This window comes from Phoenix dactylifera, chromosome 4 (assembly GCF_051530095.1).
Source record: "Phoenix dactylifera cultivar Ajwa chromosome 4, Ajwa_hap1_PhDact_Kaust_v1.1, whole genome shotgun sequence".
Taxonomy (NCBI): Eukaryota; Viridiplantae; Streptophyta; class Magnoliopsida; order Arecales; family Arecaceae; genus Phoenix; species Phoenix dactylifera.
Window position 1 is genome coordinate 7,402,760 of NC_143193.1, and position 17,799 is coordinate 7,420,558.

Genomic DNA, 17,799 nt, shown 5'->3' on the forward strand with positions numbered 1-17,799 from the left:
TCTTTGATTCTTTGTCGGGGATGGATTTTTTCCAGGTATCCGATACCATTCCTAGTCTTTATATCAGTCCAAAAACTAATATTGATGTTATCGACAATCATGTAAACAAATAAGGACTTTGTTTTTGGGTAACCCATATAAAGGGTAATAGAGGCTATTATTTTAAAAAGCAAAATCATTTCTGCAAGAAATTCAGTTTCATATTAGATTGGGCTTGTCACGCCCCGAACCCAGTACCCGGGTCCGGCCACGCGACACGGCCGCATGAGCCCTAGAGCAGTGCCCTAAAGATCATGCAAGGCCTAAGATAAACAACAATTCGATAATTCCACAGTTAATCACTTAAATCAAATATATAAATCCAACATGACCAGATAATCAAATTGGTTCATTTACAAAAGCTTTCAATATTCATTGATATCAAGATAGACTAAGCAACTAATGACTCTCATACTCGCACTCTGCGCTCATCCCATCCATGTTTATGCATCCTGCAACTTTGGAAAAAAAGAAAGAAGAAGGGGTATGAGCTTTTCCAGCCTAGTAAGAATCCCAACAGCCACACACAGTAATAATAATAAAATAATCAAAACATCAAATAAATGTCATTTCATCTTTTCAAAAGCTCAACAAACAACAAGTGTATATAATCAGTACATATACACAAATCCTTTTTCACATTATGTGATCCATTCCCGTATTACTCTGATTCCTAAGTTTTCAGACTTTTCACTTCTGGCTTTGGACTAACCAAGATCATGACCTAGTCCAAGACTGCACAAATCCCACGCATAAGCTCGTGGCAACTATCCCACGCGTAAGCCCGTGGAGGCTATCCTACGCATAAGCTCGTAGAGGCTATCCCACGCGTAAGCCCGTGGAGGCTATCCTACGCATAAGCTCGTAGAGGCTATCTCATGACAAGGTTAGTCCAACACATTCTACATGTCCAGTTTTACATGTTTAATCATATTTCAATCACATCACATATTTTCATAATTTCTCAAAATATGTTATTCCTTCCCAATTTAATTATTCCAATACTTTCATAATAAACAAAATGCACACCTCATAGTGTCATACAAGCTCAAATACAAATAGCAACATACTGATAAAATATATCCAACGATAAATCCAATATATGCATAAATAAAAGTGCATCAGATGTAGGGATTCTTACAGAGATTGTAGACTGACTCAAACACGGATCCGAATCACAACTTACGCGCTGGGGTGCTGAGTCCCCTGATCAAAATCTCCTGGCACCGCCGACTCTTCATCTACAACATCAATTATAAATCACAACTAAATTATTTAATATTTAAATATTCTAAACCATAATTCATATCTACTATGGGGTCCATCACCAGGTCCCCAAACATCTCAATCCCTCCAAATCTAGGGCAGTCGGGGTGGCCCGACTCCCACCCTTGTACCACCGGTCTATGTCGTCGCCAGCCGTGGCCGCTGCCACGCCGGCGATGATGGCCGGTCCCGGTGAAGAGACCAAAAGAAAGGGATCCGTCCCTCTTCATAGTTGGGAATACATCTCCCTCCCTCAAATCCTTTTTGATCCAAGGGCAACAACCATGGTGGCCGTGCCCTCTCCTTCCCCAACCCGACAACACCACTGGCCGAACCATCGCCGGCCGCCACTTTTGCAGTCGCCGATGATGGTGGCCGGCCAAGAGGAAGAGAGAAGAGATCTCCTCTTCTATCTCTTCTTCTTCTTCCTCCCAAGAACATGCATGATTTCCTCCCCCTTCTCCAATCTCGACAGGACTTCTCTCCTCCCTTCCCCCTTCCTCTTTCATCCACGGAAGAACCACTCTTCCCCTCCTCCAAACATCCACCGGAAGCCCTCCTAACAGTGGCTCGGCCCCCACTCGACAGCAACCCCCGTGGCCCACGACCGTCGCCGCCGTCGCCGCCGGTGGCCTGCTGCCGTCGCTGCCGCCGACGTGAGGAAAAGGGGAAAGGAAGAAGATGGAGTCACGAGGAAGAAAACCTCGGATCCATCACTTCCCTTCTCCAATAAACCCTAAAAATCCCTCTCTGACCTCCTACAGTCCCGACCGACCCACAATACCATGGATCTCGGCCCATCCCGGCAGCCGACGGCGGCCAAAAATCCGGAGGAGAGGAGCCGAAACAGGGGTACCCTGTTTCGGATTCTTCTTCGGTGATTTCATCGGCCATAACCCAGAAAACATGACCCAAAACCAGGCAAATGGAACGCAAAGGAAGAAACCATGCTTACCTCGGTTCGATGGGGGTGCTTCGGCGGCCTTTCCGGCGACGAAATCCGAGAGGAAGCTCGGATTTTCACGCACGGGTCCAAGGCTTCTTCTCCCGATTTGTGGAGGATCTTCACCGAAGGAACTTCCTCCGCGACCGACCGGATCTCGGCGCTTGGCCTCCTTTCCGGCATCCGGTCTCCTCCGGCGACCTCCGCTCCAACGCCGCCGCCCCTCCCTCAAAATGGCTTCCTCCACGATCGTGCCTAGGGCACGATCATAAGAGGGATACGGATCCGGTTTTTTCGGGCCGGCCCGTTAACCTCTTTTTTTTTTCTGGGTTTTTACAGGGCTAATATTAGTATTTGGTACATAATGGTGGTGGAAGAGGTTTTATATGGGAAAATCACCGTCATCAGAATCCCGTTTTTTTTCTTAGCCAGCAAGAAGCCAGAAATCTATCCATTTTGTTTACAAGGTGTAAGGGAACAATCTCTTGACTCTAAAAGTAGCAGGACGAAGGAAGAAAGTAAAAGAAACAGAAAAGAATTGGAAACAGAAACTCCCCCTCTCACAAAGAAGCATCCATAGGCAGTTGAAGCAGACATATGAACAAGTAACAAACAAGAATTGAGAGCCTTTCTCAAAACATTTCTTGAGAAACCCTTAGTAATAAGCTTCTAAAAAGCTCTAATGCTCGAACCTCTATTGCACAGTTCCATTATCTGTTGCCGCCATTGTACTATCCCCAGGTCCAGGGCTAGAACAACGATGAAACATCACCTCTGCCTTCGCTGCCGGCGGTGGGCTTCCACGTCACCACCAGAGGAGCCAGCTTATTCACAGCGTAGCTCATGTCAGGCCTATGAGAAGGCTCACGGGCTGTACAATATCTCGCGAGTTCTGCGACTTCCATTAAGCTTCTGCAAGCTTTCTCGTCGAGCTCGAGATTAGGATCTGGACATGACTTCAGAAACTCATCCTTGTTAAGAATGTTTCTATGAAAGATAGGTACCAAACTGGAGTCGTCATCAGGGCGCCTGTCATCAAGCACTTTCTGTCCAGTAATCAGCTCCATTAGTATCACTCCAAACGCATAAACATCTACTTTGGTCGTCACTCTTCCAGTACCTGTAACATGTAAACCATCATGATATTTATTATTTATGGCAAGTAACTAGCAAATGGACAAAATGATCAAGATGAATAATGATAGGTTATAGCATCACCTAACCACCTAATGGAGCCACAATATACCTATTAGAATAGAATGGTGTCTTAAATCAGATTTGTAGTTTACCTATACCAAAATTAGATCATAGATAAATACCAATCAGAAGATGCTACAGTACAAATGAGTTTAGCAAAATGGTTGCATTCAAAGAACCCAGAACTGCATTCGCTCGCTAGGCAGAGCAACCACACTAACACTTCAATCAAATTCTGGTGTACATGTTGAATTATATAATACATAGATGTGTTTGTTCGGTTATGCCTGCGATTGAGTTGCAATTGAGTTGCTAATTGGAAGTAGTTCTGAATTCCATCCTTACCTATCATTTAGAGGCATGAGTCTCGGGCTCCATATATGCATGACTAATTAAACAGTACTCAGGCTTCTGGTACAATGAACACTTTTAAACAATCTCGCCAAATATGCCTATTTGATCACACTATCGTGAAAGGAAACTACTATAGCAGGAACAAGAAACAGAAACTTTTATTGTTTAATCTCTAATTTGCATTCTTGATAAAGAGTAAATAAATGAAGGGAAAAATAAGAAACTTAGTTAGGATCAGATTCTTCATAGCAAAGGTATAAAGATATGGATAAGCTTTAACAGATCATAAACTACTGATGTAAGGGCAAGGTCATCCCTAAATTTATTTAGATACAGGTACATATCAGCTTAGTAAATAATATCTAGGTGGATTTCATATTTAGGTTTTGTCAGCCGAATGGAACCTATCCTGCGCCTTATTCTCTTTTTCTTTCCTTCTTTTCTCACCTACATTGTGCCCATCCCAAGTCCAAATTGAGATCCTTGAATAATGCTTTTTTGCTAGGCATACACCAAAATGGCAAAACGCCTTCAAATACTCGAAGACACCTTCCTATAAACCATTTTGAAATCCAAGGCGCAACAGCGCACACTAGAGTGCAAGTTATTCTATGAGCTTTTCCTAATCATTCAATCCCCCAGATAACCAACACCATATACACGAGATTCAAGCTCCATGGATTCTTTTCACCTTAACAACATTAAAAAGCTCCAATTAAAGTGGTATAAGGGTTTGTTAGACAGGGTTTGCTGGACAGTTTTTATGCTGTATTGACGAAGTAAGGTTTAACAATGGTGCATTTCGATATTTTTCTTTTCAAGCAGGTACTAGTAAAATATATTCAAACTGTGTAGTTTACAGTATTGCATAATATACTTCAAAAAAAAAATACAAAGCTAATGACACCAATACTTCCACAACCACCAATGTCCAGAAAAATTAAAGAAAAATTCATATAGGCATTCTTTTGAAATTTTTAGAATCAACAAATAAAGGACACATTGTAATGCTGTAAGATATATAGGAATTTGTTTAGTATATTAATTGTTTTGCAAGTAACAGCAAGAAAATTCAAAAGCCTTTGACACAGTTATGATGACTATGTTCCTTTAGGTTGAGGACAACATTTTGTTAATAATTTTCCAATGATGCTAACATTTATCAAAATGTCCTTTATAGCATTCAATTACCGTTGCCTTGGGAGATCATTCCATGTTACAACTGAACCTAAGGAATAAAATTTTGGGAATTTTTACAAGACAAATATTTGCAGGAAAAATATAACAAACTGAGGAAGAATTTGGTGACCTAAAATAAGCGCAATTTCATGAATAACCATATCATCAAATTCAACGTACCACCCATGAGGACCAAGAAGAAAAATTTTTAAAAAAACGTTACGAGAGGTAGTGTACTTTTAAATTTACTGTAACATATGTCATCCTGCGTTCTTAGACCACAAAGCATTCCAACCATGTCAAAACTTTTCAATAAAATTATGCCAGGCAATTTCCTAGTCGGGAAGATAAATAACCGAGTCATGGTTACAGACTTAGTTATACCAAATATAAGCCACCTTTTGGACAAGGTACATAGAAAAAAAGAACTGCAACTCATTTTTGACGGGCCATGTTATGATGAATATCTTTAATTTTTTTAAGTGGGGCAGTAGCTCAAGTCTAGTATGTGTACACTAACAAGAACCCTCATCCAATAAAATGTAGTCTATGAACATCAAGCAGTTTACTGGATTGGAGATATAATGAAATTGTTAAAACATGTCATTAGTGGTTTGAATTTATGTGATTGCATGACTGTTGAAACAAAATCAAGAATATCATTCGAACATGTTCTTAGAACTTTAAACTTGATGATGAAGCAAAAGATAAAATTATACCAACACGCACAGCCCTATGACAAATTAAGTGCTTTGCAGCATTGCATGTGTCAACGTCAAATGTTCTTTTTGAAATCTTGGGGCAGCGAGGCTATAAGTTTATAGCATGTAAGAGGATGTGAAGGCTAATCTTATTCTTTTAATCTCTGCAGATTGAAGATGAGTGAAAACTGAAGCAACAATATGATAGCCAACTGTGTACCAAGTTTAGTTCCCAAATCTCCACCCCCTGCCCCTTCCCTCTTTCTTAATGCTAGTTGGAAATCGGTATATTCCAAAACACACAGACAGTCAAACCCACTGTTTAAGAGATCCACCTGAAGTCAAAACAAAGGGGAAAAAATGATGGGAAGGTGATATGAAGACAGAGAATCACCAAAATATCCATATAAAATGATTAAATCCCACAGCTCAAGATTGGATGCACTTTAGTCTCTAATCAAAGAGGCAACAATTGCTATCAAACTTCAATTATAGTCTCATCAAGTTAAAAATGTTAGAATCTGCTTCCAAAACAATCCCGAAAAGGGTTGGATTTTGCAATAGACCATGAGATTCAGGTTGGGTTGCTATCCTACTTGTAAACCCTTGTATCCACCATGAATGTACCACCATCTACCAAAACAGCATCACAGCATTTCATTGTAAAAACTGTACCACCCATGTTGAAGTCTTCATGTATCTCAGCTACTGAATCTAAACCTCTCCTATTGATTCTGCACACTCACCATCTCAAATTCGTTATCTATATTTCTCTTTGCATAACAAACCCATACCTCTAAATGTAACCCACTTAGAGTCGGCACAACCATCCTGAACAGAACAGTTCCAGCCATCCCGAGCCATACCAGTGTCTCACCAGTACGGTTCTGGCAATGAAAACAAACCCGTTGCCGAAACCAAAGAAGGAAAGAGAGATCTAGCGGGGGAGGGCGGCGGAGTGCCGAGGGAGGGTGGCGGAGTGCCGGCAGAGGCTGGCGGAGGCCGGCGGCCGAGGCCAGCCTTCGCCGGCACTTAACCAGCACTCTGCCGATGTCTGCCACCCTCCTCCGGCCCTTCTTCCCCCGCTCGCTCTCTCTTTCTCTTTTCCTTTCTGCACGATCTTTCTCTGTACAGGCCCGGCATGGCCCATACCGAGTCGTCCCGTCAGAGAACCGGTATAGTGCCCGATATCGATTCCTCCAACCTTGCTCACCACCAAGTAGAGAAGTAGCAAAATTTCAAAGTGAAACATGGTACTCTAGATTCTAATGGCTAAACGATCAATCACTAGAGGAACACTAACACCATAAATAAGGTAATCATTGAACAGGGTAATAAAAAGGTAGAAGTTGGACAAGACACTAACAAGTTCCACAAAAAAAAATTGATTGTTGTAGCACATAATTTCTAATCAATATCCAAATTAACAAACATGAGCCCTCCAAAAGGTCCAATCAAGTTTTACATAATACGATAAATCAAACCTCGAGTGTAAACGCACAGAGGTGTGGAAGTTCCAAACTGAACATCATTGAATTCAATAACTCCATAATGGCTTTTGAATCATACTATCAAAGTGGACATCAAAAAGGGGCCAGGAATAAAATGTCAATATTTGTTTCTTTATGAAAAAAGACTAAATTTGGATCAAGCTCATCATGGTCTAATTAATTAAGGCTTATTAATACCGGATCCACTTAATAATACCTATATTTGTTAATCAGGATTAGGGTGTCTTTTAATAGTAACCTACTATAGTGGCCCCCCAAATAGAGTGGTAAAAAGATGAGAAATTACATCATGCAAAGGACGTAACTATACAAAGAAAATTAGATTTACTACTCAAAATTTTGGAACAAGCAGAGTGGTAAAAATATGAGAAATTACATCATGCAAAAGACGTAACTATACAAAGAAGAAAATTAGATTTACTACTCAAAATTTGGGAACTTAAAATAGAAAAAGAAGAGAATTGGTGGATATGATGACACGTAGAAAGCATCAATATTGCTTGGTTACAAGAAAATAAATGTAGATGTAGTAAATCTAAGGATATCAGGAATGGGTATAAACTATTATATGTAGGTAGAGATAATAACAAAAATAAAGTAGGAATAGTAGTGGATAAACAAATGACAAAAAAATTGTATGCATAAATAGGATAAGTAATAGATCAATAACTATCAAATTTGTTTTAAATGCAAAACTTTTAATGTCATTAATGCTTATGCACCACAAGTAGGTTTAGAAAAGAGGATTATGAATAAAATTTGGGAAGAAATGGATAGATAAATGCAAAGTATTCCTAAAAGAGAAATGATGATTATAGGTTGTGATCTAAATGGGCATGTAGAAAAGAACAATATAGAATATGCGAGAATGCATGGGTGTTTGGTTTTGGATATAGCAATTGAATGGAGGATTCTACTAAAGAAATCCTTACTAGAAAAGTCCAATCAAAGTGAAGTTAAGATTATATTTGTGCAACTCATAAAAGCATAGTACAGATGGCTTTGGAAAAAAAATCCAAAATGGTAAGGAATCAAAGCCATATGAAATACCTATTGAGGTTTTGATAATTGCGGAAGATATTGGATGAAAATGGCTTACGAACATATTTAACAAAATTATAAAAACTAAAAAATATCAAATGATTAGATGAGAAGTATTGTATAATGTACAAAATTGTTCTAATTATCAGGCAATTAAACCCTATGCATCACTGCTTGCTTTCTTTTCCATTAGAACGAGATGAGAAGAAGGTGTAAGTCTCTGACTGAGTCTTAGGATTCCATGGGTTGGCTAACAGTGTCTGAAATCAGACAATAGGTCCTATAACCTTGAGCTTCAACGACTTTCATACTGAGGCACCGCCTTCTCAGAGGAGGCAGCTGGGGCTATGGGTCTAAACAAAGAGCTACAGACTTATTTGTCGTAGTCGCTCTTGCATCACCTAAGAGAACGGGCGTGCCAGAGACCTTGTTGGCAGAAGTCAAGTGGCAAAGATATGATGTATGCACAGGCATACCACTGGCATCTGATCTGCCAAGAAGATGGTGATTGAAGAAAGAATAGAGAATAACATAGGTCCAAATGCCTTTACCAACTTTTGCTACCATCACACCATCGTTCGAAGGAGATGGATTTGAATAGAGATAAGAGTGTAGCACTAGACTACAGTAGTATAGATTCTAGGTTACAGTTACTCTTCGGGTAGAAACTACTAGTACATTAAAAACTAAAATGAGATAAAATGCATTGATTTAGATTATCAAAGGGCCCTTACAAAGTACAATTTTCAGTTATTTATACTAACAAGTAATAACTACCCATTTTGATGGTTGCCACCATATCTAGCCTCTACTTTTGAAAATTCTGATAATTGACGCCAGTTTTCTTCCACTATGCACGTCCATTGTCACAGTTGCTCTGTAACAACTAAAGCTGCTCAAATCCCAAACGGCCTGCCTGGCAGGCCATGCTCGGACCATTTGGAACAAGTCTACACTTGACTTTTAAGCCCGAAGGGCCGAATCAGGCCTAAAATTTGAGCCTGCTTGTTAAACGAACCAAGCTCGAGCTTACATTGACCTAGACCGAGCCTGACCCAAGCCTAATTTTATATAATATAATATTATATATTATAATATAATATCAAAAATATATTAGATAATATAAAATATAATATGAAATTACCTTTTTGCCCTTTGCCTCCTCTCCAATCCTCCCTCCTCACCCATGACCCCCTCCTCTCCTCGCATCTCCCTCTCCTCTTCCCCTACTCCCCTCTCTGCTTCCTTCCCGCCTCCCCCAACTTCCCTCTTCTCTTCCTCCTCCCCCCGGTCCCACCATGGCCCCCCTCCCCCCTCCGACCCTACTCCCCCGCCGACCCCCGCCACTCCTCCCCCCACCTCCCTCTCCCCTTCCTCCTCCCCCGATCCCACCATAGCCCCCCTCCCCCCTTTGACCACTCCCGTCCCGATCCCTCGTCGAACCTCTCCTCCTCCAACTTCGTGTTCCCATCCCCCACCGACCCCCTCCCCTCCTCCTCCCAGCTCCCTCTCCTCTTCCTCCTCCTCCCCCAATCCCACCACATCTCCCCTCCCCCTTCAACCCCTCGATACCCAATTGCCTGCTAAAGCCCTCCTCCTCTGACCTCGAGCCCCCATCCTCCGCCGAACCCCTCCCCTCCCCCTCCTCCTCCCCCCAATCCCACCACATGTCCCCTTCCTCTCTGACCCCTCGCATCGCAATCCCCTGTTGAACCCCTCCTCTAACCCCGAGTTCCCATCCTCTGCCAACCCCCTCCCCTCTGTCGACCCCCTCCCCTCTCCTCCTCCTCCAACCCCATGATCCCAACAAAAAAAAAACAGCAGCAGTAGGTAGGCCAAGAACCCGGCCCGAAAGCCCAAGCCAGATAATAGCGGGCTCAGGTCTGAAAAGCAGGCCCGAAGGCAGAGCCAGGCTGAATCCGATCCCGACTAAATGACATGGTATCTTGGACTGAGCTTGGCCTAAGCCCAGCCCGGCCCATCCATTGAGCAAATCTAGTACCAATTGTCAAGCCAATAATCATATCTTTTCAGCTTTGGCCTATTTAGACATTTTACATTGGTCATCTTTCTTTACATCAATCTACAATACAGTTTTCTATATTTTGGAAATATCTTGGAGACCAATTCAATCACCTTGACCTACTCTTGCCAATTATCCAACTTCAAACACCTTGTATTGTGATTAGTTTATTAGCCTGCTTATCAACATCATGGCCAAATTCTACCTCTTCGGTCTATACCACAATAGGTAAAATCTTTCATGGCCGGATCTTATCCAACCCAGCAAAAGGTCACATGATTTTTATCTATCTTTACATCATCTAACCCTATCCACATGGTGCTTACTCACAGCCTCCAGTTAAATTTATCGAGATGGGATGTAAACAATGCCTCCACATCTCATCAGCCGATGATCACAAGGCCAACAAGATGTCTGTCATCACTCCTCTGTACTTGTTGAGAAGAAATCCGTAGTCATAATCTAAATTCGCTGATCGATTCTTATTGCCCTTTTACCAAAGCATTACTTTTGCTTTCGATGATCTGCTCACGTCTTTTCCAATTCCACTAAATTTTCTGCTTTGGCAACATGTTTTTCTTTGCAGAATACTCCGGCATACTGGAACAGCCCTCATATTATTCAAAGGATCTTCCGTATTCATGGGGATCCGGCATTATCTTCCGCATTAATAGGAATTTATATTTATCTTCTGATAAGGCACACCTTTTTTCTAGAAATAGGCTCTGCACCTTTCTCCTTAGCAGTCAACTTTCTTTCTTCTCCTGATTGCTCGTGCCTCCTCCCGACCTCCTTTAACTTATTATGACGAGTAGGATTGAGCATTGGCCGGAGCAACCTATTTGTTTTGATTTACTAACTTCTGACCAATTTGCCAAATTGGAGTATCATCATAATTAAGGTATCATCACAAATGTGTGCTATTGTCAAATTGGAATCCCGTCACTTAAGAGTTGCTGTTTGGTTCAGGATCTTCAAATCAGCAATTCAACATCTTTTCAACTGGCCTTCGGCTAATCCCATGTCCTCACCTCTTTTAGGCTGGTTTAGGTGGACCCTCTCCCATTTCCGCTTCTATCAACTAGGTCCACACTTAAGCCCTGAGCTCGCAACACTCAATCTACCTCCATTGCAATTGATGACAATGTGCAGTGAGGAGAAAACTGGATCATCCTGAAGCTTTGATGAGACAACGGCGAAAGATCTACTAGCTTAGGTTAGGAGTGAAGTGAGCACCTTGAGAGTATTAGTTCATTCAGCCTTGTATTCAAGCTTATGTAACTAATGGAACTATAAAAGCCAAAAGTAATAACTAGCATGGCCTTTTGATTTTGTGTTTTCTTGCATGCCTCTCTCAATGTAAGCTTCCCATTAATGGCTCAGGCATCAGCATTCTTCAACCTTCGGCCTACCCCTTGGCAGGTCAAGTCGATAATCTTCAACATTGGTTATCCAAAACTTCTAACATTCACAATCCATTGGCCAACCCAAAAAAGTTGGATCGAGTTCTTCTAGAAAGGGCTCTTTGGCCAATCAAACATCTATCTTATATCTTTACTTATCTTTGCATTTACCTTTATACCTTGCTTTATATACCTTGCATTACCTTAGTTTACCCTTAGCTCGTAGTTGTTAGCCGAGATTTGTAGCCCCGGGCTACCTCCTCCTCCGCCTCCATGAAGGCAGTGCCTCGATAGTGAAAGTCTTTGAAGCTTAAGGCCTTGGGACCTATGTTTCCATCCTTATTTTTTTTTCAATTTTAGACACCCGTGGCACGCTCACGCAACCACATGACTAGGCCAAAGATGCCCGCATCCTTCCTCCCAACGAAAAAGAACACCAACAAAACTCCAAAAGATTTTAAATTTTTAGTTAAAAGGTAAGACATGACATTATGAAGAATAAAAATACAAACTCAGAATTTAAATCATCAAAATTAACTAGTCAGTGAAACTTATGAGGAAACCTACAAGTAGATTTGGAAAAATGTATATGAAGGGAAAGGAACTCAGATAAGACCCTCAGATCCAAAGCATTTTCAGCAGAAATAAGTTGTTGAATGTGATTCAGCATTCAGTGTTTGCTGCAATTTATGAAGCTAACGAGTCTCTAAAAGAGTTTCAGATGGTATAAAGGAGATTAATCTTGAAAATGATGCATACAAAGCAATGCTAATATTACCATTAGATAAAAGGACAGATTAGACAAGGAGGAGAGAAGAAAGCCTCACTAGTTATGGTCTGAAGGAGGTTAAAGGAGAAATTTTTTTAGAGGTTCCTTTTTCAAATCCTAATTATTTGAGAGCACTAGAGTTTACTGAGTCCACAGAGTGACCATAGAACGGTTCTGAGGTCATTTATGTCATTTACATGGATTTTGTAACTTGTAAGTAATTTAAATTTTATCTCTACATCGGAATTAATTTGGCAGATATTATGAATTATTTACATGCTTATTAGTGTATCAGAGCATAGTTGAAGACTCGGCTGTGCAAAGTGGATATCGGATTATCCTGGACAATATATAGCATGAATAGCTTGAAAAGAAAAAATCTGAACTGATAGGTTTGTGGATTGACCAAATTAAATTGATTTACTCATGACCCTTTTAATTTTAATTACCAATGGCCTGCTAACCATTTTTTTGGTCATATAATGAAGGATTGAAGCACAATGTTCCATTCCCACCTCTAGGTTAAACCATCAACTGCTGGCAGTCCGGAGAATAATTTGGTCTTACGGACAAAACTCTAAATAAGGATTAAGAAAGAGAAGAAGAATTCCCAAAGAAGGAGATTTGCTTCAATATTATGTCTCTTTTGATGCCAAGGGAACTAGCTTTGAAAATTTACATTGCAAAAGGAAAGAAATATTTTTCCTATGATGGAAACAAAAAGAATGAAACTTGCAACCTATTCTTCCACAGCTTTTAGCACTTGTTCATGCTCAATCCAATCACTCAGCTATCTTACCCATTGCCAACCAGATTACTTCCCATGATACAGTCAAAACAGCAATGAGAAAAGAACAAGAATATCTGAAGAAAGGCATATAATGAACTACTCGAATTGAATGGTAGCATGTTTTGACCTTCTCAATTTTGATTTCTCAAACTCTATTTTTTACACAAAATGCACAGTTAATTTACATGCAGCCTTCCATCTATATTCATTCTCATTGTCTTTCATACAAACCTAATCTGGTTTGAATTACTCATGCTATTTTCATCTTAGTTAAGTTTTATCTGTTCTCGTCGCCACTTTTGGGCAAAACATAGTCTGCTCTAACATATGTGTATGTATCATCAATTCCGTGTTTGTGTTAAGAAATTTTTAAGTTTCTTTGTTGTCAATGGTTTACATGTAACTCTGCCTTTTCTTAATTCCTTTAAGAAAAATTCATGATTATCTTGTGGACTTCAGAATTGCACCTGTATGTATGTTGTCACATTAGATTCACACAGGTTTTATTGATTCACCCATCAAATACACTCTTTATCTAACACCCAACAGATGCGATATGGTTAATGAGGAACTTGAATATAACAAAGGAGTACCTCATGCAAATAGATAGGAAGACAATGTCTTTACCAGAATCATTACCTCATATTCTTACTATAAAGGTCAGGTTTATGAATCCCTCCATTTATAACCCCCTTCTCGTAACTCTCGATCGTTCCCTTTTTAGATCATAGCATAGCCTTCTTGTACATTCAATACAAATATGAAGTTCTCCAATAGTTAAAGCCTCCTTGGTCATTGTTGCTTGTACCTAAACCATCATATTTCTGCCCACCACTTTGTCCTTAATTCATGCATATCATATGCTTCATTTAAGAAGTTAGCACCTCATGCTAAAGTGTAATTTTTCCATGGATCCACCTTAGCATTCTCACATCTATTATGCTCATCCTATGTGCTCAAACACTCTTGACAACCAAAAATGTTGAAATTTATTGCCTAAGTTCTAATGTAGATCTTGCCATCTAATAACAAATTGTTGCAAATTCAAACTCAGTATGTGATAATATAGCATTTCAAATAACATGCAACTCTTTCACCAAAAAAAAAATATCATGCATGTCTATGATGACCTTTCATTTGTGTTGTCTAATGTTTAGAAATACATATGTACAAATGTAAGCTCATATATAGTGTACAAAATAATATCTGCATATCTATGAAATTATCTATGCACTATTCATGTATGTATCATTCATAAAGCTACTTTTATATGTATAAATATTAAATTCAATCTACAGGAAACAATAAAGGACAGTAAACCAGCAGGGTTTTTTTTCTTTCTCGATGAAATCAAACCCAATATAAACAGCACGAAGAAAAAACAGCAACTTTTTGACTCAGGAAGCAAAGACTAAAAGCACTTACTAGCATACTCAGGCGCAAGATATCCAAAGGTTCCTGCCAATCGTGTCATCATAGACTTTTGCTTGTCTATACAATGCTTGACCAATCCAAAATCTGAAACCTTAGCCCTCATATCATTATCTAAGAGTATGTTTGAAGGCTTTAGATCCCTGTGAATGAAACTCTCCTGGGCCAAGCTATGTAGGTATTCTACTCCTCTAGCCATGTCCAGAGCTATTGTGAGCCTCTGCTTCCAAGTAAGAGGAGAACACCTGATTTTATTATAGTCAAACAGGTGCTGCTCCAGTGTTCCTCCTGGCATGTACTCATAGACCAAAAGCCTCTCATTGCCATCATCATAATATCCTAAAAGAGCAACCAAGTGCCGGTGCCTGACCTTACTAAGAACATCTATCTCTGCTTTGAACTCATCATTCCCTTTCGTACCTGTCAAATCAACCCGACTCCTCTTCACGGCAATCAAGGTGCCATTAAGCTCCCCTTTGTAGACCACTCCAAATCCACCCCTGCCCAAAATGTTTTCTTCATTAAAATTATTTGTGGCCCTGCGGAGTGATCGGATTGACATGTGCATGCCTTGAGGATCAACCATATAGGTATTAGCACTCCCGGTGCCGCTTTGGTTGTTAAGTACACCCATTTCTGTGCCCATGACTCCTGTCTTAATCGACTCTGGCTCATTTGGAGGGCTTCCTGTAGGAACCCGGCCAAATCTCTGGGCATGCTTTTTTCTGTAAAGAGAATAAAAGAAAGCCAGGAAACAAGCAATAAGAATCAGAACAGCTACAAGTATTCCTGCAATCAGAGCTCCCGACGACTTTGACCCTGTAGGCTGGTCTCCAGCAGATGGAGACTCAGATGGCCCATCTGAAGGAGAAGAAGAAGAGGAGGAACCTCCTCCAGAACCTGAACTACTCCCAAGCAAATGGTTGCCTTTTAGCTTCAGTGTAACATGATTTGGGAAATCTGGTACAATTCCTGAAAGGTTGTTATTGGTAACATCAAGAAGCTGCAAATTAGGCAGCCCCTTCAAACTATCCGGGATCGGGCCACTGAGATTGTTGTTGCTCAGGATCAGCTTTGTCAGTGAGGTGAAATTAGCAATGTCAGGAGAGATGATGCCTTCAAAATGCTGGTTTGCAAAATTAAGGACTATGATGTTGTTTTGGTTATCACAGTTCACACCAAACCAATTACCACCACAGGGGTCATTCCCCATCCAGGAGTTCGCAAGATTCAATGGGTACTCAAAACCTTCAGCGACCGCAAGCAGCATTGTCACCTTCGCATTACAAGACCCGGGGGCCGAGTTACAGAAATTGTTGCCCTTGTCAATGTCGGCATCCACTCGAGCAGCAAACTTCGGGTACGGGCCCTGCAACTGATTATTCGACAATGAAACATTCTTGAGGGTTGGGCAGGAGGTGAGGGATGGCGGCACGAGTCCAGTCAGGGAATTGTCACGGACATTGAAAGAGGCCAATGAGCTGAGCTTGGAAAGATCTGGGATAGGTCCAGTGAAGCTGTTAGATTGCAGCCAAACCAAAGAAAGTTGGGTCATCGACCCTATCACATCAATCGACCCGGAAAACTTCGTAGGAGACTGCTGATTGTTGAGCCAAAGATTTTGAATGCTGGATCCACGAAACAAATCCGGTAGTCCGCCGGTCATATTGTTGTAAGAAATCCTCAAGCTTTGCAAACTCCCAAGCGTACCAAAGAACTCCGGGATCTCGCCATTAATACTGGTATTAGAAGCGGAGAACCTCACAAGGTTGATAGAGTCGGCTAGATCTGCCGGAATAACCCACGGTGCGAGCGGGTTATCGTCTAAAGAAACTGATTGAAGAGCGGAGAGTCCACTGAAGAAGTCATTAGGGATGGAGGAGAAGGCATTGCCGTCGAGGGTGATAATTTCGAGCTCAGAGAGTTTGGCGAGGGAAGGGAGCGGACCTGAGATCTGGTTCTGCTGGAGCTGGAGGTTGGTGAGGGAGGAAAGCTTGGAGATGGAGCTGGAGAGAGTGCCGGCGACGCCCTTCAGAGCAAGGTTGATGGTGGCGATACGGCCAGATCTGCAGTTGACCCCCGCCCACTGGCAGGGATCTGAGTCGGTCGTCCAGGAAGAGGGGAGGTTGGTGAGCTTCTCGGCAATGTCGACCATGGCCACGCGGTCTCCGTCGGAGGCGGCGGAGAGAGTGGGAGAAGGGAAGAGGGAGAAGAAGAAAAGGAGGAGGAGAGGGAGGAGAAGAAGAGGAGAAGAGCATTTTTTCTTCTTCATTGTGGTTTGTGAGTGAGAGAGAGAAAGGGAGAAAGAGAGTGGAGGAGGAAATGGTGAGCCCTTGAGAGGGTTGGCGTAGAAAAAGAGGGAAAAGGCGGCGAGACAAGCGCAGAGATGAGCGCTTCGGCCCCAAGGTTTGCGCTGGCCGAGCCGCGCCTGGAAGGCTTTGCCTATTCTTGGAATTTCGGTTAGGTACGTACATCCCATAATTTATGTTACTTGCTGTTTTGGTTGTCGCTTTTCTTAAGTACCTATAGAAAACAATACATAAAAAGAAGGTCATTATCCATTTTACGAAGAAGATGGATAGCTAGTAGAGTGTTTCATTATTACACTCACTAATAAGTAAACAAAGCTAAAAATAGCTATAATTAGTATTTCCAAGCTAAAATGTGCATGATATTAAATTTAATATAAGTATTAATTATTAAAGTCTAGCCTCTGGATTGATCATCATTTTTGTGCAATTTTAATCCTTGATTTTGATGGATATTTAATGCTAATCCACGATTCTATTTTAAAGGTTGGTAGGTACTGAGTTTGCAGATAATGAGGATAACTCTGTACCAAAACATACCTAACTTGTACGCAAAATGGAAGCTTAATTGTATGTTGGGATTAGATATAAAATATTAACTTTATAAGGACTAAACCTTAAACAACAATTAAAGAGAAGATTGAGCATTAAGTTCTCTTAATATATTGATGATAGGTCTTATGCTTAAAATATTGAAAAGGAAACCCTGAATTTTTTTTTCAGACTCTCTATACATGTATGAACAAATAATGGTGAAAACTATGCATTTTTGTTAGCAATATATGACTAAAAGATCTATGGGAGAAATATATACTGAGTCATTAAATGACTTAGACCTCAAAA

At 40.9% G+C, this 17,799-nt stretch overlaps 1 protein-coding gene across 1 annotated transcript; it reads right to left on the reverse strand.

Annotated features, from left to right (window-relative positions):
- Nucleotides 1–2,628: 2,628 nt before the first annotated feature.
- LOC103695699 (receptor protein kinase WSS1) lies at nucleotides 2,629–17,087 on the reverse strand. Its single transcript, XM_008777091.6, has 2 exons — nucleotides 14,642–17,087; nucleotides 2,629–3,368 (listed from the first exon to the last, which is right to left on the reverse strand). The coding sequence occupies exons 1-2, from the start codon at nucleotides 16,917–16,919 to the stop codon at nucleotides 2,998–3,000; spliced, it is 2,649 nt and encodes an 882-aa protein (XP_008775313.5). The 5' UTR covers nucleotides 16,920–17,087; the 3' UTR covers nucleotides 2,629–2,997.
- Between the last annotated feature and the right edge of the window lie 712 nt (nucleotides 17,088–17,799).

What these genes read in the sequence shown, in the direction of transcription:
- LOC103695699 (XM_008777091.6), bottom strand. Translation starts at nt 16,919, where the DNA reads ATGAAGAAGAAAAAATGCTCTTCTCCTCTTCTTCTCCTCCCTCTCCTC. An exon ending in TCTTGCGCCTGAGTATGCTA is followed by an intron (nt 3,369 to 14,641) that starts GTAAGTGCTTTT and finishes TACATGTTACAG; the next exon opens with GTACTGGAAGAGTGACGACC.